The 26,021-nt window shown below is 43.1% G+C and overlaps 2 protein-coding genes across 5 annotated transcripts in view; one reads left to right on the forward strand and one right to left on the reverse strand.

Moving 5' to 3' along the window:
• LOC311059488 (uncharacterized protein) overlaps positions 1-22,265 on the forward strand; it is a 54,585-nt gene extending 32,320 nt beyond the window's left edge. For all 4 annotated transcript variants that reach the window (XM_084077470.1, XM_084077471.1, XM_084077472.1 and 1 more), the window contains 18 exons: positions 3,506-3,689; positions 4,624-4,766; positions 6,155-6,339; positions 7,497-7,756; positions 8,288-8,513; positions 8,742-8,925; positions 9,040-9,163; positions 9,659-9,742; positions 9,852-10,040; positions 10,580-10,851; positions 11,644-11,792; positions 12,820-12,904; positions 15,586-15,700; positions 18,105-18,230; positions 19,211-19,477; positions 20,146-20,323; positions 20,679-20,847; positions 21,464-22,265. In XM_084077470.1, the coding sequence (XP_083933596.1) occupies positions 3,506-3,689; positions 4,624-4,766; positions 6,155-6,339; positions 7,497-7,756; positions 8,288-8,513; positions 8,742-8,925; positions 9,040-9,163; positions 9,659-9,742; positions 9,852-10,040; positions 10,580-10,851; positions 11,644-11,792; positions 12,820-12,904; positions 15,586-15,700; positions 18,105-18,230; positions 19,211-19,477; positions 20,146-20,323; positions 20,679-20,847; positions 21,464-21,892 (3,369 nt within the window). In that variant the 3' untranslated portion in view covers positions 21,893-22,265. The remainder of the gene's footprint in view (positions 1-3,505; positions 3,690-4,623; positions 4,767-6,154; positions 6,340-7,496; positions 7,757-8,287; positions 8,514-8,741; positions 8,926-9,039; positions 9,164-9,658; positions 9,743-9,851; positions 10,041-10,579; positions 10,852-11,643; positions 11,793-12,819; positions 12,905-15,585; positions 15,701-18,104; positions 18,231-19,210; positions 19,478-20,145; positions 20,324-20,678; positions 20,848-21,463) is intronic.
• On the reverse strand, positions 524-2,431 carry LOC311059563 (thimet oligopeptidase-like; the record flags this gene model as incomplete). Its single annotated transcript, XM_084077573.1, has 1 exon — positions 524-2,431. The coding sequence occupies one exon, from the start codon at positions 2,429-2,431 to the stop codon at positions 524-526; it is 1,908 nt and encodes a 635-aa protein (XP_083933699.1).
• Positions 22,266-26,021: the final 3,756 nt, after the last annotated feature.

The following is a 26,021-nucleotide window of genomic DNA, read 5'->3' on the forward strand; positions in this document are numbered from 1 at the left end:
GACACATGTGCAGCCCTATGAATAGCAGTATGGACTTTAAAAAAAGTAATTTATTCTTTTTTTAAAGTGAGTCATGTTGTGATGACCACACACCACCCACTTCACACTGGGTGTGATTTTTCTATTGTTAATATTACATCATTATATATAATATTTATATTGAGATTATTGCTGCAAATTATTTATTTATTTTGCTGTTGAAAGTTACAGATGTGCTTATGGTATGTGATATACAATCTAATCTAAGCTTACCATAAACACAATCATTGTTTAGTTTATCACTGTATAACATCAGTACAAGGTCTGGGAAGGAGGGGGGGGGGGGCTTAGAGCTCCATATCAGCTTTTGTTTGTTTTTTATTTTTTTTGTCTTTTATTTATTAAAGAGTAAAATAATAGAAGAGGATTCCTTTCAAAAGAGGGGATAAGTAATAAACAGCAACAATTGTGAGTAAACAGAATAACAGAGCCTTAAAATACAATTATTTCCCCAATCCCCAGGTTCAATAGCATTACTTTTTCATTAATCTTGACTTGATTGAGTCTTGATTAGTCTTGATTGAGCTGATTCGCTCAGAGCTCCAGATCCAGTTTTCATTTTTTTGTTTTTTTCCCGTGTTTTTCTTTTGTTTTTTTGGGTTTGTTTTTCTTTAGCTGCTGTGTAAGGAGCCATTAGTCTGCTCTGAAGGAATGCTTCCTCATTGGGTTCACGACCCAAGAAGTTCTTCAGCATCTCATAGGCGTCCTTAGAACCACCAGGCTTTAGGATGCAGTTTCTGTAGTCCAAACCCACCTTAGGGTTCATGATTCCTTCCTGTTTGAAACGGGTGTAGAACATGTCCAGGGAGAACACCTCACTCCACAGGTAGCGATAGCAGTGTGCGTCATAGTAATTTGTCAGGGGGCCAAATATAGCTTGATAATCAGCGACTCCTAGAATCTCCTGGCTAAGCCTGGCATATTCCTTAGCTGGGTTCAAACCAGTGTGAAGAGCCTGGTCAAATTTAGCCAAGACTATACTTTGACCCAGGTTGTGCACTGTGAAGCGAGACTTGATGAGTTTGTCCAACAGGTCGTCAGGAATCGTAGCTCCTGTCTTGTAGTGTTTGGATATTCTCTGTAGTGGTTCCTTCTCCCAAGCCCAGTTCTCCAACATCTGGGATGGAACCTCGACAAAGTCCCACTCCGCGTTGAATGCATTGTAAACTGCGTAGTCAGCCTGAGCACAGAGGAAGTGCATAACATGACCAAACTCATGGAAGTACGTCGTCACATCCTTATGCTTCAGGAGGGAAGGGACGTCAGCCGTGGGTCTGTTAAAGTTGGTCACCAAGGCAGCAACAGCAAACTGTCTGCTCCCATCAGGCAGCAGACAGCTGGGCTGCAGGGGGTAGCAAAATGCCCTATAAGGAAGGACCTTTCCCTGTCTGGTGAACAGGTCCAAGTAGAACTGTCCGACTATCTGTCCAGAGGAGCTGTCGGTGACACGGTACAGAGTGACATCAGGATGCCATGCGGAGGCGGCGTGTACCAGGCTGAACGACAGGCCCAGCAGGTCCTGGCAGATGTCCAGCAGACCCTGGGTCACAACCTTCACTGGGAAATACTCCTTTAAGTATTTGGGAAGGCTCACAGGATGTGATGTTTTGTGTAGCTGTAGCGGCTTCAGCTTATGGGCCAGCTCCTTCAGGAAGATGGAGACCGTATTGGCAGACTTTACCATGTTTGTCTGCAGGGCAAAGTCAGCATGGGTTTTGAAGCCCAGCATTGCACTCTTCTGAGTGCGTAACTTCACCAACTCCTTCAGGTTGGAAGTTTTCTTTACCTCGTTATTAATGCCTTTTATCTTGTTTCGTATCTTTTTGGGGAGATGCAGTCCTCTTCTTCTTGCCTCCATGTTTGTCTCCATACATGTCTCTATATATGCCTCTGTAGTAAGACTGTCTGCATCCACCTCCATATGCTTCATCTTGTCTTGTATGTCTCTGATACTTCCCCCAAGCAGTCTCTCCATGTACCGCTTATCCTCTGTAGTAAGACTGTCTTCTTCCACCTTCATCCCCAGAGCTACTATCCTCTGGTAGACGTCTTTTCTCATGCTCATGTCCTCGTCAAACTCGGACAGCTTCATATATGCATCTGTGCTGGCGGTCCTCACCTCTTGACTGCGGGCCACATACGAAGGGAAGATCAGCATGTTTTCCTGGACAGTGTACTCTGCGTCCACGTTGGCCAGGGCCTTCAGGGTGTTGTCAAAGGTGACACTATCCAGGTCAAGGGAACCCACTGCATCGTACACCTTCCTGGTCTTGGCAATGAGCTCGTCAGACATCTGTTGGAACTGTTCAGGGCTTAGATCCCAGCGCAGGCGGTTCTCATTGCAAACGCGAGGAGGGCTGCTGAAAACCACCTCTGAAAACCACACTCCCATGTTGGTGGAAATCAATCGTATTGTTGTTTGAGCTCTCTGTGAGTGACAAGGTGGATGTTCCAGACCTTTGGAGGGTTGTTGTGCCTATGCTGTCACGGTCAGCTATGATGGTGAACTTTAGCTGATCGTCATATCTTGAGTTTTTCCCCTCTTATACGATTTTACTGTGACGTTGCCATATGATATAGATGTCCAATGTCCATAGATTGGGCATATTTGGGCACGGCAGTGGAAAACGTACATATTTGCCAGACCCGAAGAAGGGTATGGCTTACATGAGGCTTTGTCCCTATTTCGTCCATACATGGTACTGTATGTCCGTTTTGGCTGGGACCTAAGGACAAACGGACGGGTCCCAGCCAAACCTAAGGACAAACGGACATACCATGTATGGACATCACTATCATGTCACAAGTACAAATACAGATGGTATATATACTGTCAGACACAAAGGGTTAGGCATAGACACAAGCTGACACGTCATGTGAAGTCCGGCTTAGCCTGGGTCTGGCAGAACCAGGTCTCCTGGTCTTGTTTGAAAGTGCATAGATTACCTTTTCATGCCTTATTCCCGCATACTGCCATTGTTGGGCAATCTTACAATAAGTGCAAGGAATCCTGTATGTACGTCTGTAATCCACGTATCTCGAGAGCCCTTCCACCAACCGGCTTCAAATTTGCCACGCACGTTGCGATGCTATGTCGCATGAAAAAGGCATGTATTCGAAATTTGAGTGAAATATTGGCATCAAAATATACTCAAATTTGTAATAGCAGATCTAGAAGCTCACAACGAGTCACATCGCACCCTTTCTTTCCCAGTGGAATTGTATATGGGCCCAAAGTTCGCATAACTTATTGTCCAGGGACTTTTGCCAGCGGAAACGCGCCTTTGAACCCTAAAACTAATAGACACACAAATGTTTTTTTCCCCCTCGCACTCTGTATCTCTCTCATCTCTCTCTGTTGTTTCCCTGTCACTCCCACATTATCTCTCTCTTTCTCCTTCTCTTTCACTCTCTGTCTCACATTCTTTCAATCCCTTACCTTCCTCTCTCTATTTCCTCTGTATAGTCCAAGCCTGAGGCGGTGGTAGTGAGCTACCTGGTGTTCATCAAGCAGCACTCCACCTCCAGCGAGGAGTATTCAGACACTGCAGTTCCCATACTGACCAACAGGGGTCTACTCTGCCCGGCGCAGGACAGGGTGCACTTCTCTGCACAGTACAACAACATGGACTTGCCCAACAAACTGCCCGGTACATGAACATTTGCAGCTGTAGAGAATCTTGCGCTTTGGCACGGTTGTTAGCCAGTCACACACACACACACACACACACACACAATTTTCAATCAAGTATTATATTAAACTTCAATAAAGGAAACAAAATTTGAAACTTGAATTATACAGTAAACAAGTTTATACAAAATAACTTCATGAACTGAACTTTTTATTTAACTACTTGAGCACAATTAAAAATGTAAAAAGGTAGCTGATTTAAAAGGTCACAAGCTTAGAAGACGTGGAGGGGTATTACCACTACTACTTGAGAAGTTGTAATGCCTGAAGGTCCAAATTAAATTTCCTTGCCGAGTAACTCAGTATGCTCTATGAGCTCAGTGTTACAAATTTCAGCACTTGCGCGGGGGACCAGGGTTCGAATCTCGGGTGATAGTGCTGCGTGCGTGTGTGTGTGTGTGTGTGTGTGTGTGTGTGTGTGTGTGTGTGCGAGCAATCATAAGTGGTAGTGTCACAGAAAGCTCCCCCTTCTCTCTGTTCATGCTCTTTTCATTTGATTTGATCCTCTACGCCCTGTTTGACGTCAGGATCAGAATCACAATCAGTTTTATTGTCACATCACAGGCTTACAGGTGTAAAGAAGGGTGGGTGATTTTTTTTCCTTTGTGCGCGCTTCATCATTTTATAATATTCTGTGCAGAAGAGAAAAGATAAAGAAACCAAAAAATGAATAAACAAAAAATAGATAAAGATATGTACATACAGATAGCGTATGCGATAGCAGGTACTTCATTTCACTTTCATCTCTCTCCCCTTCTACTCTGTCTCGCTCTCACAATTCTGTCTTCACCTGACTCATGCTTCATCATCCCTCTGTCTGCATCACCCCCCCCCCCCCCCCACACACACACACACACACACACACACACACACACTTCTACCAACTCCACCAGGCTATGAGTGGGCGCTGCTGAGTCCCTGCTACGTGGAGACAGACGGTGACGTAGAAGGATGGAGGCAGCTGTTCGGCAGGCTAGGCGTGCGAGACCACCTGATCATCCGAAAGGAGAGACGCACCCTCACCTCTACAGAACTGGTGAGTGTGTGTGGGGGTGTGTGTGTGTGTGTGTCGTCAAGGTCAACCAGCTCTCATGCCAGCAATCATAGTTATTTTGCCGAAGCACTATTTTCTCTCTCTCTGCCTCATAATCTCGCCCATATCCTTAAAGGGTAATTTCACTTTATAACACGTCTGGAGTCATATTAACATCTACTCTGGCTTTGGTGTGCACCCCAGACAATTTTTAAGTTGTTTTGTGGAGAATAAAAATATCAATAAATAAATACACACACACACACACACACACACAGTCAGTCCTCCAGCCCTTTATCCACTCCTGCCAGTGGACACAATTTAATCTAGAATCAAAGCACTGTCCGGTATTGAGTCCTTCAATCCCCTGACACATGTGACCTGAAAAACCTTCCCATTGTTTCCTTGCACACTGAATGTTTGCCAAACCCTTTGTTTCCATTGAGTCTTGTATGAGAGGGCGAGCTGGTTATAAAGCTCTCAAGTTGTGTACAGGAACTTTGTAGATTATACAACTTCACTGCCATTAATGTTCATCTTGTTATAACAGTAGTGTTGCTGTGCTGTTACTGCATATGCTATTTAGAGACCACACACAATCGTTTACCCATACTATAAAGATACGGCTTACATAATGGAGATTATTCTCAACCCACCAGTGAAGACCAAGGATAAAACACTAACGCATGAATGAGGGCTCAATATACACCTGTTGCATGGAGACTGCAGGGGGGGGATTCAATCAGAATCTTCCCGAGACCCTGCTCCGATAGATTTCGAGTGTGAGTTTGGAAGTGGAGCCAGACAGGAGTAATCCATAACGGCAGGATGAAGGTACTAACAGTTATGAGTCATACTCGGGCCAGACAGATCCACGGCCGGAGAGCAGAAACAGCAGGTGAGCGCCGATGTGTGCACTGGATTGGGTCAAGGTTGCTCAGGTCAGACAATGCCTGCTGCCTGAATTAGCCTGTGCTGCAGGCAGGAGGCTATTCTGTTGACAGCTACTCTGTCAGTCTGACACACTCCTCTGAAGTTGAGTGGCTTCTATAGTATGATCCCCCTTTTATTCTCTCTCACACAACAATCTTTAAATACTAACCCTCTAGAAACAAAACTACTTCGCAAGAACAAATGTTGTATTTTTGTTTTTGTTTTCACACGCATAGATCATCAACTCTAGTCTTGTCTAGGAAAAGTACTGCCGCTTTCCCATTGCAATGATGTGGCTCTCTAGCTCGTGGAAAACCAAAACCCAGTGCTTAGAGGTTTGCAGTTAAACCAACTCTGAAACTAGCACCAGCACAGAACCAGCCCCCCCCCCCACATCCTTTATCCTTTGATCTTCTGGGCCCTCTCGTCTGATTCCCTCACTCTCTCACCCCTCTCAGGCCTCCAGTCCCTGGGCGGTGGAGAGTAGACAGTGGGCTCCGTGCCAAGCGGACGGGGCCTGCGTGCTGGACGACTTCCCCAGCGAGGAGTTCCACAGTCTGGCCACTGCACAGCTGCCTGCCCCTCAGCTTCTGGAGCAGAGACGAGCTCTGCTGGAGCTGTTGGAGACGAACTGGGATACTGGGTAACAGAAAATAAAAAACACCCATCTACGCAAACACATACACACCCGCCCATATCCTGTTCTTCTGTACCGTGCCCAGAATTATTGTACCACGTGACTAGCAGGTGTATTAATGGAGTGTTTTTAATACTGTGGAATAATGACGTTGAGAGAATGGGTACATCAAAGATGATCCTCTCTCCCCTGTCCATCAGGTGATTACAGGGACATTAAATAACAGTTAGTGCTCACTTCATCCCCCAGTGTCTGTGTGCCATGAATCAGCCTTTTTGTATGGGTTGGTAAGAGTGTAGCACTCCAGATAATTCATTCAGGGGATTAGCTGGGGTTTAGTTACTCACATGTCTGCTGCAGCAGATGTGTGTGTGAGCTCTGGTCACCAGTTCAGGTGAGGACGTCACGTGGGTGGCGGGCCATTAAAATCACAGTATTAATGTAAAGCCAGTCCTAAGAAAATAATGTACAGAATCCAGTCATTTGGAAATGAATGCTCAGAGCATCAGCATGACGTAGTATAAGTTGATATATCCCAGGTTCCAAGGTCGTCCTGACATTTGGGAGCAATCGACAAGAAACCCTCAAGTCACTGCAATACAATTGCAATAAAAAAAAGTTTTACAATTGGATGATTTTGCATTGTGGCAAATCGAAACCCCGACAAGGAAATAGACTTAGGCCATTGATCGGTTGGATATGCAGGCATAGCTAAATAATTTGTTTTTCACCACAGAACAGTCACTTTGAGACAAGTGGCAAGAGCCGAGAGCCGGCTCTAGAATGTGTAAATGAGATTTCCTTCCATTGCCTTCCGCTCCCCCAATCATTAAGCACATATATGGCCGCTTAGCAGTGTGTACTGTCACTGTATATTGTGCATCAGTATGTAGGTCACACAGTTATCCCCTTCTAAGTTGAGTTGCCGAAGTGACATCTAAGCAGCAGTTAAAGTGATTTCCCTTCCCCCTTATCATGTATGTATAGGGTTTTATAGGATCTCTACAGAGCCCGCTGGAAGGAGCTGTGGGTAATGAGCATTTGGTGTATTATTAAATGTATCTCCTCAGAGAGATGGTCGGAGCAGATTTTGAAACGTTACCATTTGCAATGATTCACTTAGCAAGCAAGCACTGAACTGGCCTCCCATTCTGTTCCTTTAGTGACCGCTACTCCCAGTACTGCACAGCTCAGGTGTTTGACAGTGACGGCCGGCAAATCAGAAGCACCAAGTCCTCCTTCTTCCACTTCTTGTCCCGCCTCGAATGGGTCCCAGCCTACCTCCTGCAGGAGGGCGGAAAGCAAGAGGCCAAGTACCTGTGTCCCAATTCTGTCTACCTGTTCTCACCTGAAGTCCACGGCCTGTTGGGGACACACGTCTGCTACCTGGACACACAGCCCAGCGAGTTCAGCAAAGCTCTTGGTAAGAGTGCATGACGGGTCTGCACCGGAGGCTCAACCAGATAATGGGGCTGACTGACCCATTTTTTGGAGTTGTGTGTCAGCACGTTTTTATTCTGTGATGTTGTTATTTTCTGTCTGTATGTTTTTGGTGAAAAAAAAGTGAGCCTGAAGTAGAGCTGTCATTCAAATTTAAGATTTAATTGCGTGTTTGGTATTGAACATTGGAACATATGAAAAAAAGATAATTTCTGTTTGCCTTTTAGGCTTCATATATATATATATATATATGAAAATGGGTGAACATTTTTCAACATGGAAACGATTATGACGATAATGCAAAAATAATTTAGATTATCTCAAATAATTGCGATTAGACAATTAGGTAATAATTGTGACAGACCTAGCTTGAAGTGGAATCCCACTTGGCCGGGGGAGATATTAGGCTTTTGGTCTTTGGGCAGAGGCTCTTGAGCTACTCCTATACATACAATTCATTTACATTTCTGGTTGCGTAGAAGTGCCATTGCATTGTTTATTTTCTAACTTAAAGGCATGAGAAACAGTGTGTCAGTGGACGAGCTGGCCGCCTACCTGAAGAAATGGTGCGTCAAACTGCAGCCGGAGGACGAGGAGGAGGACGAGGCCGAGGGGTCAGAGTTCACCTCCACCGTGCAGCACATCCATAGCGTCTACACCTACCTGCATAAGAACTGCTCCCATGACAGCCTGAGAGAGCTGTTTCATCACACCCCAGCCGTTTTCATAGAGTACAGCAGGTCAGCGACATGCGCCAATCCCATTGATTACATTCACACCACGGCATGGGGGGGGGGGGGGGGGATCCATGCCTCTGTTTTGATATTAGTCATTTCTTATCCCTGCTTCTGGTCACACTGAATTAAATACATGCATTTCCTTGTAGACTGTAGAAATGTAAACGGCCATGGTGTGAATAGAGTCAACATTTCTTTCACGAAACATACTGTAAAAAATCTTGTCCACAGGCGAGATGACAACTGGTGTTCCGGTCACTTCTACCACCTAAAGGAGGTGTGCTGGAGCGACTCGACGAGCATGTTCCAACGCTACCGAAGTTTGACACGCTCCCCGGACAGCTCTGTCCGGGAACCCCGGGTCCTGGCTCCCTTCTATGACCGCCTGGATGGCATGAGGGACCTGTTCAACAGGGTGGGCTTTGTGTCCTGTGTGTCTCCATTCAAGGCCGCCTCTAATTCATAATGTCTATGTGTATATAAATATGGCTTGTAAAAAACAAATGTGTGTTTGTGTGTGCGTGTGCAGCTGAACGTAGAGCCCAGCCCCAACATGAACCAGTACGTGGGTTTGCTGGAGCTCATCTGCTCTTCCTCTCCCATCCCGACAGCAGAAGTACTGCAGGATGTCTCTGTGTTGTATGCCAGGCTAGGTGAGTACTTTCTCCTCTCTCTTTCCCTCTTTTGCTTCTTCCAGGATTCATTATCTCACACTTTATATAATTTACTGTATGTTCAGTCTGCCCACTGTTGTTTATTTGCTTAATGCACAATACAGTATAATATAATATTATATTAATTATATTGTAGCCTATTGCCCTGTGTCTTAACATTGGGTCCATGGCCTGTTATTGTCTCCGCCAGGAGACTATGTTTTCGTTCTCGTCCTTCCGTGTGTCCACCAAGCTAACATTGGTCAAGCTTCACGTGACATGTGACAATATGTTGAAAGGGTGTGCTTTGATTGGCTAGCGAGACGCATGATGAAATAGAGACCTATAAATAGGTGTGTCACTTCAAAAGATCATTTATATCTTTTGAAGTGAGGTAAGACAGGATTAATCAGGAACAGTACTGGCGGAGACCTGTGCTCCGAAGAGCACATTTTCTAGTATTGTAATGTAATGATACTGTAAATGTCTCTATAGCTCACAAGTGTAAGATTCCAGTGTCTGGGGAACAAGAGTACATGATGACCAAAACCAACCCCAGCTACTGCTCCACACTGAAGGGTGAGGAATATACTCACATCACATCACATCACACACACACACACACACACACACACACACACACACACTCACACTCATAAAATGTCTGTCCGTCTCACCCCCCATGCAGGCATGGTGTCTGACCAGAAAGTGTTCCCCACTAAAGACAACATCTGGGTCACTCTGGCCGACAAGCCCATGATCGCAGACAGCAAAGAGCTGGAGAAGATCTTCAAACCCTACAGAGAATTCTTCCTGCTCAACCTGCCCCCCGCAGACAAGAAGAGCGCCCCCAGGGCCAAGGCTACCAGCCAACACGGTATGGTATACTGTCATGAATATGGGTGCGACAGTTTATCAAACTAATCGATTTAATCAATTTTAAAAAGAGTGATAATTCAATAGAATAATCAATTAAGTCATCCCTATTTTCATGTCATTATAGGCAAAAAGTAAAAAAAAAACATATATTTAAAACATCTCACACATAGTGAAAATGTTTTATATATATAGTCTAAGCTCACGCCGCGTTGTGAGCTTATAGATTGTTTTCACAAAGATAAATTGAGGATTTTCTTTTCTTCTGAATTTGCCCTATGCATTCAATTTCTCTAATGTGATGAATAATTTGCATTCTTATTATTATTAACCACTTTAACCCTTATTCTGGGCATGTCATAATAGGCAAACATTCAGTGAAAATAGACTATCTACAAGCTCACAACATGTCGCGGGATAGAAGGAAAAGAGGAGGAGGCCAACACCCCTGTGTGGCTCCAGTCAAGTGGTTAAAACTTGGGATAGAAACGGGCGTTTGTGGGGTTGTGGATGTCTTTATGAAAACGTGATGTCGCACAGGGCCCGGAGACCGTGGCACCATGCCGGCCTTCAAAGAGGAGGACAGGTCACTGTTCCTGGAGATCTGCGGTGTTGGCCGCATGTCCCAACGCGTGAAGACCGAGGCCCAGACAGAGAACTTTCGTCCCTGTCCCTCCATGCAGAACCTGGTGCGCACGGTGGTGCCTTACATCCAGAGGTTCCTCTGCCAACACGAGGAGCTGGCCTACGTCTATCAGGAGCTTCTGGACACCGACATCGGAGAGAAGATTAAGAAGGTTTCCTACGGGCAGGTAGGGGACACCGCTCAAACAGAAACCTCACTGTGAGCGTAGTTTATTCTTCGACCCTTTCAACAAGCGTTCAATTTATAATGGTGTCAAACGTAGAATAGACTTCAAAATACTCATCACCACCTACAAAGCCCTCAATAACCTGGCCCCCTCCTACCTCTCTGACCTCCTCCAACGCCACACACCCTCCCGCTCCCTCAGGTCTGGCGACGCAAACCTCCTGGACTTCCCCAAAAAAATAAAAAAAACGCACCTGGGGTGACAGGGCATTTTCAGTTGCGGCCCCCACCCTTTGGAATCCACTCCCATCCCACATCAAAGCTGCCCCCACTCTTGCCGTTTTCAAAGCCTCCCTCAAAACCCACCTCTTTAGACTCGCCTTCCCTGCCCAGACCTAACCAAACCTCACTTTCGTCCCCTATGACAAGTCTTAGCCTTTTGTTTTCGCCTTTTAATGTTTTCTTTTCTTTTGTTTTCTTTTTGCTCCTAATAAAATTGTTTTTAAGCTGTTTTGTAAAGCGACTTTGGGTACCAGAAAAGCGCTATATAAGTCTGATGTATTATTATTATTATTATTATTAAACGACACGGAGAGCCCAAAGAATACGTATCTTCTAAATATTTCAATTGAGTTATACAAAGTACTTGGCAAAACACTTCTAAATGCTCTGCCTTAGACCCAGTAAAGAAGCAGGATGAAATCCAAAGTAAAGGGGGGAAACACACCCTCAAATATAATGCAGTACAAAGAAATCAATTTGTGAGTATGCGTTTGCGTCCTCCCGTGTTCAGGTTGGCAAGCTTTACATCCGCTACCAGCTGTCTGCGGCTGACGATGAGGCTCCGGTGGTGGAGCTGCAGGATGTCATCTGTCTGCTAAAGGACCAGAAGGAGCTCTACATCCAGAGAGACCACCTGTCAGCCAAGCTGGACATCTGCAGGTATGTGTGAGGGTGGGTGGAGGGGGTCCCCAGGGCCTGTTAAAGTTTCAAACCAGTGCCAAATGTTCAGTATGTCTTGAGTCAATTTGATGCCTCTTATAGAGGCTGGAGTGTCAAAACAATTCTCATTAGTGCTTGCAAAATAATAACTTGTTGGTCATCTGTACAAGCTAATTTTATTTGTACAAATTGTGCATATTTCACGGTTTGTCGGGTAAAATATTCAGATTTGAGGGACAGAACTGTATAAATGTGTGGTCTTTTGACAGAAGAACTCAGTGATAGTCACTAGCAGAACAATGTCACTAACAAAGTTAAATCCACTGTATTTTATGATTGCAGAGATTTGGCACTGAAGCAGGTTTTTCTTTTTTTTCTTTTACTACGTTCACTGATCAGTCAGTGGAGGCATAGAGACAAACCAAACGGAACCCTTTTAACCCCATCGTCGAGCTACTAAATCCTGATTTATAAATAATTGCACACCGGTGTTGCGCACCAAAAACAGCAGCTCTAAGAGCTCACAACTTGTCTCGCAACCAAGTATAAATCAGTCATTACTGGTCCAGTGAGGGTCAATTCATAGTAGGCTGCACTGTGGCCTCTACAGACCAGAACTCTATCATCCAGTTAAACGCTTAATGCACCGTGGTCATCTAATCACAAAGACGACGGTACAGTAGATGTCATCTGACAGCCTAGCCTAGCCTATAGCCTACAATAACCAGCAAAAAAGACAGTAGAGAGTAGAGACTCATTAATTAAAAAATGCCAATTTTGGCATTAACAAATTACTCTCCACTTATCATTTAAGCCCCGTAGCTTTTCATCAACCGTGTCAAGGTAATTCAAAAGGAGGAAATGATTTTCCCTCCTTTAAATGTACGTGTGCCACTGTCGCAAAAATTGCTTGCTCAGGGTCTCTGCTCTACATGTAAAGTGTCTTGAGACAACTTGTTGTGATTTGACACTTTAATAAAATTGAATTGTGTGTGTGTGTGTGTGTGCTTGTGCCCGGTGCATTCAGAGAATTGGTGAAGTTGTTCTGCACAGAGGCCAGCCACAGAAAGGATCTGATGCATTTCCTGAGCGGCCTGATGACCTCACTCGGAGTAAGTGATCACTGCTAGCATTGATTCTCTGATCCTTATCCATGCAAGGTTATTTATAGTTTTTTTATTCTATTCTTCGTTTCATTTGGACTTTTTGTTTTACATTTCAGTTTACTTTTATAATTTTTAAAGTGGGATTACTAATTATTTATTTTTTAAAGGCTTATTTTTAGTTTAGTGTTTTATTAGTTTTAGTGTCTGTTTTAGATTTTTATCGTAATATGGATTAGTCAGGGGCAAGATGGAACAAGGTCAGATAAACGAATCGCGATGCGTTGTGAGCTTATAGATATGCTATTTTTTCTGCTTTTGAATATTTTTGACAAAGACTAAAACTAAGGACATTTTCTCTGTCAATTTAATTAGTTTTAGTTAGTTTTGCAAACACACTAAACAGTTTAAGTTTCTTTTTCAATTTGAGTTTTTGTTATTTCGTTAGCTTTAGTTAACTGTGATAACCTTGATCTGATGCAGCGGAGCAGGGGGGGCTTGCCTACTCGTTGTTTTCTTGCACCCTGTCGCCGTCTCTGTCCTCCTTTCACACGTGCACGTACATGCACACACCCAGCCACCACCCACTGCCACCACCAACAGAGAGCGGACAGGCGTTAATGGTGACGTGCATTCCCAGTGTGGGAAGAGTCTCGTTTACACAGGGTTCCTCTTTGTGCTCTTTCGCCCAGTGGATCCGAAAACTCTCTGAAGCTTGAGACGCAGTTACATGGCTAACAAGGTCAGATCAGGCCGAGAAAGCTATGTTGATACCGCTGAAAACCAGTGGTGTAAAGTACATTTACTCAAGTATTGTACTTAAGTACAATTTTGAGGTGCTTTTACTTTACTGGAGTATGGCCAATTGTCTATACTTTTTTTTCTACTCCACTACATCTCAGAGGCAAATATTGTACTTTTACTCCACCACAATTATTTGAAAACTTTGGTTACTTTGCAGATATAAATTATTACATTTATAATACATACATTAAACACTTTAGCCCTCTTTTGTACCTAGGCTATTTGAAAATAGCCGATGATGCGACGCGTTGTGAGGTTGTAGATCTGCTATTTTCAAACACTTTGGTACTTTTACTTTTGGTACTTTAAGTACATTTTGATACCAATACTTTGGTACTATTACTCAAGTAATTTTTTTATTCCAGACTTTTACTTGTAACAGAGTACTTCTACATTGCAGGATTGATATCTTTACTTAAGTAAAACATTTGAGTTATTTTTCCACCACTGCTGAAAACCTCCTAACCGTATCAAGTTTTTAAGCCTGATTTATACGTAGCTGTGCACCCAAAATAGCCCCGATACAAGCTCAGAACGAGCTTGTAGATCAACTATTTGACATTTGTTCCGTGACATGATGCACAACTAAGTGCACTTTGTATAAAGCAGGCATTACTTTAGGACGCGCTCAAGGACAGGGCTGTGTTATATAACATCATGGACATGGGGAAAGCTGCCATGTTTTGTTTGTTTTCTGTTTTGTGTACGGTTTCTGTTTATTAAACAGATTATGTTGCATCGCTGAATTTACTGAGATTGAAACCATGCACTTTCGACTCTGATTAAAGGTTTTTATGATGTGATCTCATATCCCTGTAAGAGCGATTTTCTCAGAGCCATTACATCTGTTCAGTACTCCCAAGTCAGAGAGATTTAAACAGATTTACAGATGATGCCGATACGAATGGCTTATGGAAATCACATACAGATCAGCCATCTCAGTTTTCACTTTATCCCCATTACCCCGTTTTAAATATTTTATTTATATTTTTAGTTATTTCATTATTCCAGGAAAGTGATCAAACGATTGCTGCTGGAACATACTAATTAGGTCATCAACATCTTAATGAGCTTGGATGTCTCTGATGTAGTGAAGAACTTCCTGTTCTGCCCATGTTTCTGCTGAAATGTGCCTGGAAGATTGTAGACTGAAAAATCAACCAATGCTGCTTAGTATACTGTGGTTCATTCATAGGGTAAAATTAAATCATAATATCTATGTTGCACATAGTTTATCCATATTGTTGTGTATATAGATATTGTAGATGTCTCCAGACATTGAAAATAAGAATATTTGTAATCCCCTAAATATGTATTTATCCATGTTGTTAAATGTAGAGTAGGTTATATTTTTTCCGGCTTTGTCTGGTGTCTATGCGAACACAATTGTCCCGTGTTCGGCGGAGGGAAGCCGAAGTGGGGAGGGTGAAATTGGTCATTGCACGTACTCCTACGGGCTGGGGACGGCACCTGTCAGCGGGGAGTGTTGGGCGGGGGTGTCCCTGTCTCCAGCTTTTTGGTAAACAGAAAGTACATTTTCAGTTGGCTGAAGATATCAGGAGAGAGTACCTTCAATTTTATATTGTTCCAGTTCCAATTTTGTCTGCTCACTACTTTCACTTTCACTTCCAAACTCTCTCGTGATTGGATAGAATTGGTATCTGGAACTGAAAATGCATTCTCTGTTTTCTAAAGAGCTGGAGAGGCGGAGAGACTCCTGTTACTGAACAAACACTCTATAGCAACGATTGCTATCAGAATTTAGAGCTATTAACACTTACTTTGACAAAAAGATATGACATTAAAAAACGTTTTTAACGTTTTTGAAAGGTTTTACAAAGGGAAGCCATTTAGAACGTGGTTAATGTGTTCATAATGTTTGGCAGGATGCAGGGGCTTTGAAGAGGTTCTTGCTAAAGGAGGACATCAGAGAGTTGCCCTTTGACGAGGAGCCCTGGGAGGTGCCAGAACCTCTCATACCAGAACTCCCACTTGAGAGAGGTATGTCTGGCAAAGCATCTGCACCAAGCCCCCAAAACAAGTTGTCTCAAGACACTTTGCATACAGTATAGAGCAGAGACCCGACATTGTCCCACCCTGAGCAAGAAATTTGTGCTAAATTTTGGCAACGAAAAACTCCTTAACTGGAAGAAACGTCTAGGGTGGGTGGCCACATACAGTATACTGTGTATATATATGGACGATATGGACTAAATCAAATATGTTATCTTTGACCAAATACTTCTATCAATTACAACAATATCATTTCTTTCCAAACATTTGATTAAAAGCACTTATGCCATATCGTAATATTACGATATCAAAAATCCCAGACGATATCGGTCTCGTATCATGATATCGATATAATATTGATATATTGCCCAGCAGCAAATGATCTGATCATGTCTTCCTCTTTCAAATGAGCATTGGAATCCGTGGCCTTGTTGCCGCCGTTTGGGGTGTTTCTCACCCTGATGAGAAACACGTTATCACATTGATGGCACCGCTCGCTGCCGCCAGCAATTAGTTTAGATGTGTGAGATTGACATCTCCATACAAAGTAGTGCTACTGTATGTACAGTATCACACTATAATTAGAACAGGGGAATGCGCTCCAGCAGCTCCACTAGGTGCTACTTTATCACAGCTGGTTGTTTGTGCTGTCTCTCTCTGACATTTGCCCTGATTTCCATATCATTCCATAAGTGTGCACAGGCAAATTCATGCACAACCCCCCCCCCCCCACACACACACACACACACACACACACACACACACACACACATACATTCTCTCACGCTCACAAAGCTCTCCCGCAGAGCAAAACACTAGGATGTGCAAGAGCAGAATGTTTTGCACATATGCTAATTATGGTTTGTTCACTGCTGTCTGTGTACATGAAAGAGCAGCTGTTACCAAGGCTCAAAGAGCAGCATAGAACACACACACACACACACACACCCACCACACAGTCACATGCAGAAAGCTGCAAGGACAAACTAATGACTCTCATACACACACACACACACACACACACACACACACACACACACACACACACACACACACACACACACACACACACACACATATATACCGTTGTGTGTGTATGTAGATATATAGATATTCACACATTAATAAAATAAAAGAGAACATTCTGTAGAAAGAGGTAAACATTGGCAGAGGTCATGTTGATACTAAGACAAGAGGGTAACATCGCCAATACAATACAACACCGTTATGTTAATCGCGATTAATTATTTTAATCGCAATTAATCACACTAGACCATACCCGGTCGACACATCCGTGGGGGGATATGCGCACATGATCTGGCAACCCGGGAGGCGACATTGTTTGACACATAAACGCTAATAAGAAGCTGAGATTTGATGAAATTGAAAAACAGGCTTCACAGTTAAGTTCAGATGGTAATGGTCAATGGCTGTGTGCAAAATCAGAGCAATTGGTCCAGCCACTGAGGAGAACCGGGTAGCTTCACGTACTCACCTACTCACCTACTCACCACTACAGACAGAGGTTACTAGAATTATAGTAGGATTCTTTTTATTTTAGCCATTTGGCCTATTTGTAGTTTAGGACACTGTGTCAGTGAGCATGCTCCTTATGTTTTGCTGTTATGTGTTTATTTGCGATTAATCGTGCGATTAACTTTGACAAAGCATGCGATTTATCGCGATTTAAAAATGTTAATCGTTTGACAGCACTAATAATACAAAAACATGAATAGTATTCAAAAGCAGAACTTCAAAACAACATGCAATATAATTATGGAGACAATAACACACTAGACATATACTGTGTGGCTCCAGTGTAGGGAAACGGGACTCTGTGCAGTACAGAGAGTCCTCAGCGTCCAGCTGAAGGGATCATCTGACATGTGCTGAGAAGGGTTGCCAAATTTTTGAAACCTTTACATCAGAGCCACGAAGGGAGTGTTTGGTGTTCTCTAATTTCTCTAAGGACAGGGCATCTTTTATACAACGGGTATGAGAGTGGGGGGACGAGGGCTCTTCCAGTGGATTATCACTTCACGTATTTAGCCGCGTGAACTCTAGCGTCCCCATTCTGGGGTGAACATTTGACGAAAATAGCAGATCTAAGCGCGTTGTGAGCTTGCAGAGAGGGAGAAAAGGAGAGGACCAAGTGTAGACCATGGCCAGCGACGTACAGGGGGTTTAAGTGACTAATTGAATCAGAACACAAGCCAACCTATGAAATCCTAACGTGAAATAGTGATGAAATGAGAACAATCCACACCGGGTCCAAGAAAACACGGTTGCACAGAATTTCTGTGTTTGATAACATGTTGCGTAACCCGTTCTCTCTCTCTCTCTCTCTCTGTCATTATTCTCTCTTTCTCTCTCTTGTTTCTTTCCGACTCAGTGTTCTCAAAGGGGTCCCCTTCTGTCAGCCACATAGAACGTCCTCCTGGGCAGGAGGATGGAGAGCAGACCCTTGCCTGCTGGCCTCCACGGGCGTCCATATTGAATACAGGTGCCAGTCGCACAGGTACTGTACAGCGGTGGAAGAAGTACTCAAATGTTTTACTTAGTTAATACTAAAAGTAGCAATACCTCAATATGAAAATACTCTTCACAAGTAAAAGCCGTGTATTCAAAATTGACTTGAGTAAATGTATTGTCTTCAAATATAGCCTACTTACAGTACCAAAGTAATAGTACTTAAGATTAAGAAATGGCTTATCTTCAAGCTCACAGCATGTGGTGTTTACATTGCATTTTTACAGTACATGACTAATGTTTGTAAATATTGCAGTAAAACAGTTTTCAAGTTTAATTTATAAAAAATTGACACGGCACGGTACAGTTTTTAAAACGGTGAATCCTGAAATGCCAAACCTTACATCAACTAACATCATAAAACCCTTACATTGCGGTCATAAAACACCATAAAAAAACCTTACATCGAACAACCTCATATAACATAAACAGATGCACAGACCTGCAGTATATTTTGATTTATGATGGGCTAAGAAAGTTCCAAACTGCATATTTTCCATCTATAAATCAAACTCTTTAAGAATGTGAATATAAACCTCATGTATACAGCATATGGACAAATTAATCCACTTCAGCTTTGGACCTTTAAAGCGTTATGACTTTTAAGAAATATTTCAAAATAGTGTCTTTCTGTACGGTTCCAATAAACCATACTATCAGCAATTACAGCCAAACTGCATCATGTAGGTTCATAATCTTTGATGGAGGTATAGGTAATTTGACTGCATATCCACTACTATACCCAAGTTTCAACCTCCCAATGTGTCTTCCGAAAGAAATTAGAAAAGCCGACTCACTGAAGGCTGTCCTGAAGAAAAGTATCTCACTCACTGTGATCCACCGTTCTTTAAGCTTTGTGACGTGGAAACTGATGAAAAGGCCAAACAGCTGTGGACAGCAGAGCGGTGGTAACAACCCATTACAAAACACTACTTGTTCTTTCTCTCACCATTCAACTGCGGCTCTCAGCTACGAGGGATGGAGCCGTCGAAGCGGTTATGAAGATGTGGCCACCCCCTGCTGCGCCTAAGGACAGGGACCCAGAGAAAGACGCCACTTTCATAGGAAGCAGCCATCATGTCGGGGTTCCCCAGAGTCACAGCAGCGGCTACGAGGCCAACCAGTTTCCAAAGGCCAATGACAAGCCCACAGACCTACCTGCTTCTTACACAGACCACAGCCATCCAGGCCAACTAAGCCCTGGTGCAGGAACTCCCAGCATCTCACATGCTGCAGGTTAGAGACTCTACCCATCTCTGTGCTGTCAGTTCAACTATCTCAGTCAAGTAGAAATATCTGTAGAGCTTTCCCTTTACTCTCCACATTTCCATCATTTTGTAGCAAGGTTATAATAGTTTTGCATTTGTCATTATTTATTTTGTGTTTTGTGGTGTTTGCCAGTTTCAGTTTAGTTTTGATTTGTTTTTAAAGCAGATTTGCTAGTTTTGTTTTTGTTTTTTGAAAAGGCTTAGTTTTATTTTTTTATTGTACTTTGTAATAGTCGGGAAAGATTCAACATGGTCCGAAGAATTGCAAAAAAAGCCGATCTACAAGCGCACACAGTTGTGAACTTGTAGATAGGCTAAGATTTTTGACAAAGCCTAAAATTAAGAAAATGTTCTCTTTGATTTTAGTTTTTGTTACTTTTGGAAACACACAATACAGTTAGTTGTTTTTTAAATGTTTTTCATTTTATTTCAGTTAACAAAAACATTTATTTTCCTTTTCAATTCTAGTTTTCATTATTTCGTTAATTTTAGTTAACTATAATAACCTTGATTTGGAGAACATGGTGCACGGGCTGCAGCAGGGCGATGCATTCAGTGCTTACGCTGTTGCTAGTCTAGTCTAGATGGCGCGCTACGGTGACTCTGAACACGTATTGCCCGTCCAATATCTTTCAGGAAGCGGTCAGCAGAGCGGCGGCAGGGTGGGCGGGACTCTGACGATGCAGAACACAGCCGACTCCAACAGGGAAGACTCTGGTGGAGGTTTGACCCAAGCTGCCGGCCCCAAGCAGAGCACTGCAGCCACAGACCACGCCAAGATGGATGGCTATGATCCGCCCACATCCAATAACCAGTAAGATTCTCCTCCTGCTTTCTACCTATCCGGGGTTAACTACTATTCTTCACTACATTAGCCCACCCTAACACACAGACACGCACGCACGCACGCACGCACGCACGCACGCACGCACGCACGCACGCACGCACGCACGCACGCACGCACACTCACTCACTCACTCACTCACTCACTCACTCACACTCACACTACTACCTGTTTTAGTGTTTTTTAATTTTTATTCTTAGTTGTATTTTTCTATTCTGTATCTGTCCTGTGTTTTATACTGCGGTACTGCCATGACAACTGAAATTCCCTTGTGGGATCAATAAAGGCCTGTCTCCCCCCCCCACCCCCACCCCCCCATCTCCAGCGGTGCTGTCCCTGAGGCAGTGCTGATGCCCAGTGTGTTCCAAGGGACTAGTGGTACAGGAGAGAGCCAGCGGCCCCCCATGGCCCTGGATTCTCCTCTGTGGAACAAAATCCAGCCACCGAAGGACGCGTTGGAGGACCTGGAGCTCGTCTGTCAGAGACCCAGCACGGTGAGTGCATTCATTAAAGATCTTCACACACACAGGGAGCATGACGAATAAACAATCCAACAATGCACCTGAAAAGGTTTCACATCAAACTGTTCATATAGTTGACGCCTCATACATATGCCTTCATTCACAGTGACATTTGACCTAGTTTCCAATAAACATTACGTCGCCGTTTAATATTAGTGTTCTGTGTGAATGTACCCATGACGCAAAAAATGTATGTACTCCTGTATATATTTTTGGGCCAACAACGGTCCTGGGATGAAAGGACTTTAACGGCCTGAAGAGACACCAGCTTTTTTGCTATTTAGTTTAGTGTGCCATTTATCATTTATTTGCTTTTTAACCACATTAACAATGCAGTCCCTATCCCCTATAAATGTATTTGAACTTTCAAAAATACCAGATCTAATTGCTCAATAGGCATCGTGATGTGTTGCATTTTTAGCTCGTAGAACTGCTATTTTCTTTTTTTGTCGTACGACCAGATATATAGGTCTCAAATGGTTACTTTTGATAAAGATCAGCTGAGTTGTAAAAGTATTTTTTTTTGTCCAGAGCGATAATACAAGCTGCTATCAAGGAATTCCGTCTCAAAGGGTGATGTCATTGGCAGGTGGTGTTGTCTGATGAACCCAGAGCCCTGGCTGAGATCGGGGAATGGGGCGAGCGGCTGGTCAATTCCTTCCTGTGCCACTGGAAGGACACTGACGCCCCCGGCTGCCCCACGCACATCACGTGGTGCAACCAGAACGGTGAGAGCGGTCAGCCGTACGATTTTAAACTTGGCTTCAGAGGGGCAGGACAGGAAGGAGAGGAGGGGATGACAGTCGTCTACGTGGAGGTGAAGTCCACTGTGAAGCGAGAGAAGGCGTTCATCCACCTCTCTGCCAACGAGCTGGACTTTTCCCTGAAGGAGAAAGAAAGGTATCACATCTACAGAGTGTACAGTGCGGGTGATGCTCAGAGCGTTCGCCTGTGCCGCATTCGTAATTTGGCACAGCATCTCCACACCAAAGACGTGGAGTTGTTTCTGTTTGTATAGATCGTTTTGGAATCTGCGGAGCGGTTGTGTCGCTTTTTTATTTTTGTTAACACCTTCTAAAGAAAGTTCCATTTTGCTGACATGGTTACATTCCTAAGCCTGTCCTAGTCTATTGTAACAGCATAGTTTTGCTCGTCTTTTTTGTATTTTTAAATGTGACTTTTACTAGTATGTTTTTCTTGAATACGGTGACGACATTTGCACATTCCTTTAATTGTAGACTTTTAAATGTTTTTATTTTGTGAGTCTAATGCCTTTGTTCCATTGTTTATACAATTTAATACACTGAATACCCCTGTGTGAGTTATTTTTTCATACCTTGTCTTTACTGTATGCTTCTGTTGAAAAATAAAAAGGTATTTCCCTTCAGGTACTTTAGAAGAAGAATTTATTTGTTTTATATCAGTTTATATTTCTGTGAACCAGTCTTCTAAATAATAACGGATCTGGAGACTGTGAGCTTAATGCACCTAATGCCAATACTTTGTGGTCTCACGTGCACGCGCGCGTGTGCGCACACACACACACACACACACACACACACACACACACACACAAAAAGACGGGTTAGAAGCTGAGGTGTTAAGCAGAGGTAGAGAGAGAAGCTGATAAACAGGTAGGACATAATTGTTTTCTATCCATTGAAAGCTCCTACTTCCTGGTACAGTTAGTAATTGTCAAAGTCCTACAGAAGGGCAAAAATGTACTATGAATACTATCAGCAATGAGAGGCTATTTTCCCAATAAAGCAAGCATTTAATTGTGTACATGTAAAGCGAGGTACACTCAGATTTTCAAGTAAACCGTACTGTCAGAATAAGTGATTATCCTCTACTTCTTTCATATTTGTATTGGAGGGACAAATGTACATTCGTTCTAAATATTGAGGGGGGTGTATCACCTGTGCCCTCCACGCCTATGGTACTTCCATAGTGGGGGTACAAATGCTTTAAATCCACTCACCCACAAAGGACTGTCTGTCTTCTTATCAGAAAGACAGTTCTTCTGGTCATCTTGGTCCCTTTACAACACTCCCTGATATCATGAGCATTGACAAGTGACCATCTGTCACCCTAGCCTCCCCAGATCACTGCAGCCCAGCGGGTACTGTAGTGTAGACTAAACCTAGTGTCTAATCCGTAGTGCAACAGTAGGCTGTTCAAGGCAGCATGTAATCTCGTTAAAGGATATCTCTGCATCAATTTACTTTGGCTCTATCATTTGGCTCGCTGCCAACATCTGGGTAGTAGTAACAAATGTATTGACAAACTTGTAATTACGAAGGCCCCAAAGTCTGAAATACAGCAATGTTGAATGAATTGCCAGAAGAGAACGCAGCACTTGACAAATCCATTTACAACAGCAAGTCAGAATGTAATGGACCAAACCAGGAAACGCCAATTAGTAAATCCGAAATGTATCTGTAAATGTAATTTTTACTGTAAATATAGACAACCTATACATGGGGGCCCATCGCATATAATGGAAACTCACTGACAGTCAACAGAATCGCATCAGATACATTCAAGTTGTAAACATGATAAATGCATGAAATCTCTGCATGTCCGTCCCCTGCATATCTTAACCGTCTGATAGTTCTGGATGTTAGCCTTCAAAACATGCTTTGGAGTCGAGAGTAGGACCGTGGTGAGGTTTGAACGGGCAGATCTTTTGAACATCTAGTGAACAACACGGTGCATGCTGTTCCATTAACCAAGTGCTTTAAGTGTCAATCTGGATGTTGGCCTTCAAAACACGCGTTGGAGACAAGAGTAGGACAACCTTGATGGGGTTTGAACCTATGATCTTGGGAACACCTTTAGAATGTCTTTACATAGTGAGTCACAGCACTTGCTGTTCCATCACAGTATGAAATAATCTTTCAATCTCTACTAATATGGAAGTGAACAGGGTTTGAATCGATGGTCTTGGGAACATCTACTGTAGAGAACATCTTAACACAGCGAGCCACAGTGCTTGGTGTTTCAATTTCTCCTCCTCTGCTACTATGTTGGTATAAGAGTGATGTTTGAATTGATGAGCTTTAGAACATCTAGATCAGTGGTTCTCAGACATTTTGTTTTTTATTTCAATGCCCCCTTAACTCTGAGGGTGTACAAATGGAACCAAATGAAATTGTAAGGGTCCATTTGGTTCCATTAGTTACGAACATGTAAGGGTCCATTTTGAACCCACTCGAGGAACCCTGAGGGTCGCTGGACCCCACTTTGAGAATCACAGATCTAGATAATATCTTAATGAGCCACAGTGCTTGCTGATCCACAATACATTCCCTATAGTGCTTTGAGTGTCATTCTGGGTGTTTGTTAGCCTTCAACCTGATAACACACTCTGCAGTTAGCAGAATTTGTCTTGAGAGATTAGTTAGCCTTTAATACATTGTAGGACAACCTTATTGAGGTTTGAACCAACAATCTTGGGGAACATCTAGTGAACATCTTAACACAGTGAGACACAGCCCTCGCTGTTCCATCATGTGAAAGAGCGTTTCAATCTCTCCTCCACTACAAATATTTCACGAACACTGAGGTCCCTTGGCTTACACTGAAAAAATAAGAAGTGAGTTTCAGGTGAAGGTGATGTGTTCAACTTATAAGCAGTTGTGTGTTTCAGTTTAGTTGTTATGATGTACCATAACAATGTGACAATTAATTGAGTGCAATTAATATGGGCTTTCATGTAAATGCCAAAACAATCAGCGTCCTGCTGAGTGTTTTTGCATTTACATGAAAGCAGGGAGATGAAGCCCATGGCAGTAAATCAGGAGTACAATATACCAGTTTTTACAGGTTGTAGAAAGCACACGTTAACATCCACACTCATTTACATTTCAGCAGTGGCCTACAGAAAATGTATTACACCACAATAAAACTGTATCATAGACTTTACAAAATATACGTGTATATATATTTTTTTTACTTTTACTTAAAAAAAAAAATTACAACATATTATATTTGTGGGGTACGTGTCGCTTTCTTTCTTTCTATCTTTGTTTGTTTCTTTCTTTTTGGTGCCATTTTTGTGACTTTCTTTGTATATAACTGGAGTAAAAAAAAAATCCTTATTTCCTGTGTTCAGTCACCCCAAGAGGTACAAATTACAAATTAGTACATTGAGGTGTCGTTATGATGAATGTACCTTTGAGGGTACATAAGAGCAATTCTACAGATATATAAACCCCATTCAGTGAAACATAAAGGCATGAGCTTAATTTCTTTGTGAAGACTGTTTAACCCACTGGTTGTAAGAGTGTAAAATTGAATCAAATGGACCATGTCAAGAGTTTAGAACAGGGCAGGGGTCCTTGAATTGGAAAAGTTGAGAATCTCACACACTATTACTGAAAACGGCACGCCATAGTCAGATGGCTTCTTTTTAAAAGACACATTAGACTCCATAGTATAGCCTAGATCAGGATCCGGGACCCCTAGGGGGTCCTCAGTTACTACAGGGGGGCCACCATATCTTTGTGTGATAGGATATATATTTTCACTTTAACCACTTGAACCCTAGCATCCCTATTCTTTGGAGAACTTTAGCCAAAAATAGCAGATCTACAAGCTCACAACAACGTGTGTGAGCTTGTAGATCGGCTATTTTTGGCAAAGAGGTTTTGTGTAGATGGGGAAAAAGCAGACCAAGACAAGTACAGAGTGAAAGGTCAAGTTTACCAAGTTTTGAGGGTTTAAGTGGTTAAATGTCTGAAAATACACATGTACACTGATGACTGAGTGCTGTCAAACAAGCTTATGAATCCACCATCTATGAAATCTATGAACACGTTTAATGTGCAACACAATATGTAGTGGGTGGTCCCTGCTTCATCTCTCTCTCAGCCAAGGGGTCCTTCCTTGGGCTGAAAAACGTTGAAGACCCCTGGCCTATGGATGAATGTCCTCTTCGCAGCCCTTTGTAGTGTAATCTGTACGGAGACAGCGAGGAGCGGGCGCAAAGGAACGTGCGCGCGCGTGTGATCCCGGCCGATGCACGCGCACTCCCATTGGCTGACGCGTAAAGGGGGCAGGGATTTATTTCTCCTCATCTCCCTACTGCCGCTCCTCTCCAGCGTTGCCACGTCCGCTTATTGTAAGCGACGTTGGGCTTGTTT

The sequence above is a fragment of the Gymnoscopelus microlampas genome, assembly GCF_963454915.1.
Source record: "Gymnoscopelus microlampas genome assembly, chromosome: 14".
NCBI classification, from domain to species: domain Eukaryota; kingdom Metazoa; phylum Chordata; class Actinopteri; order Myctophiformes; family Myctophidae; genus Gymnoscopelus; species Gymnoscopelus microlampas.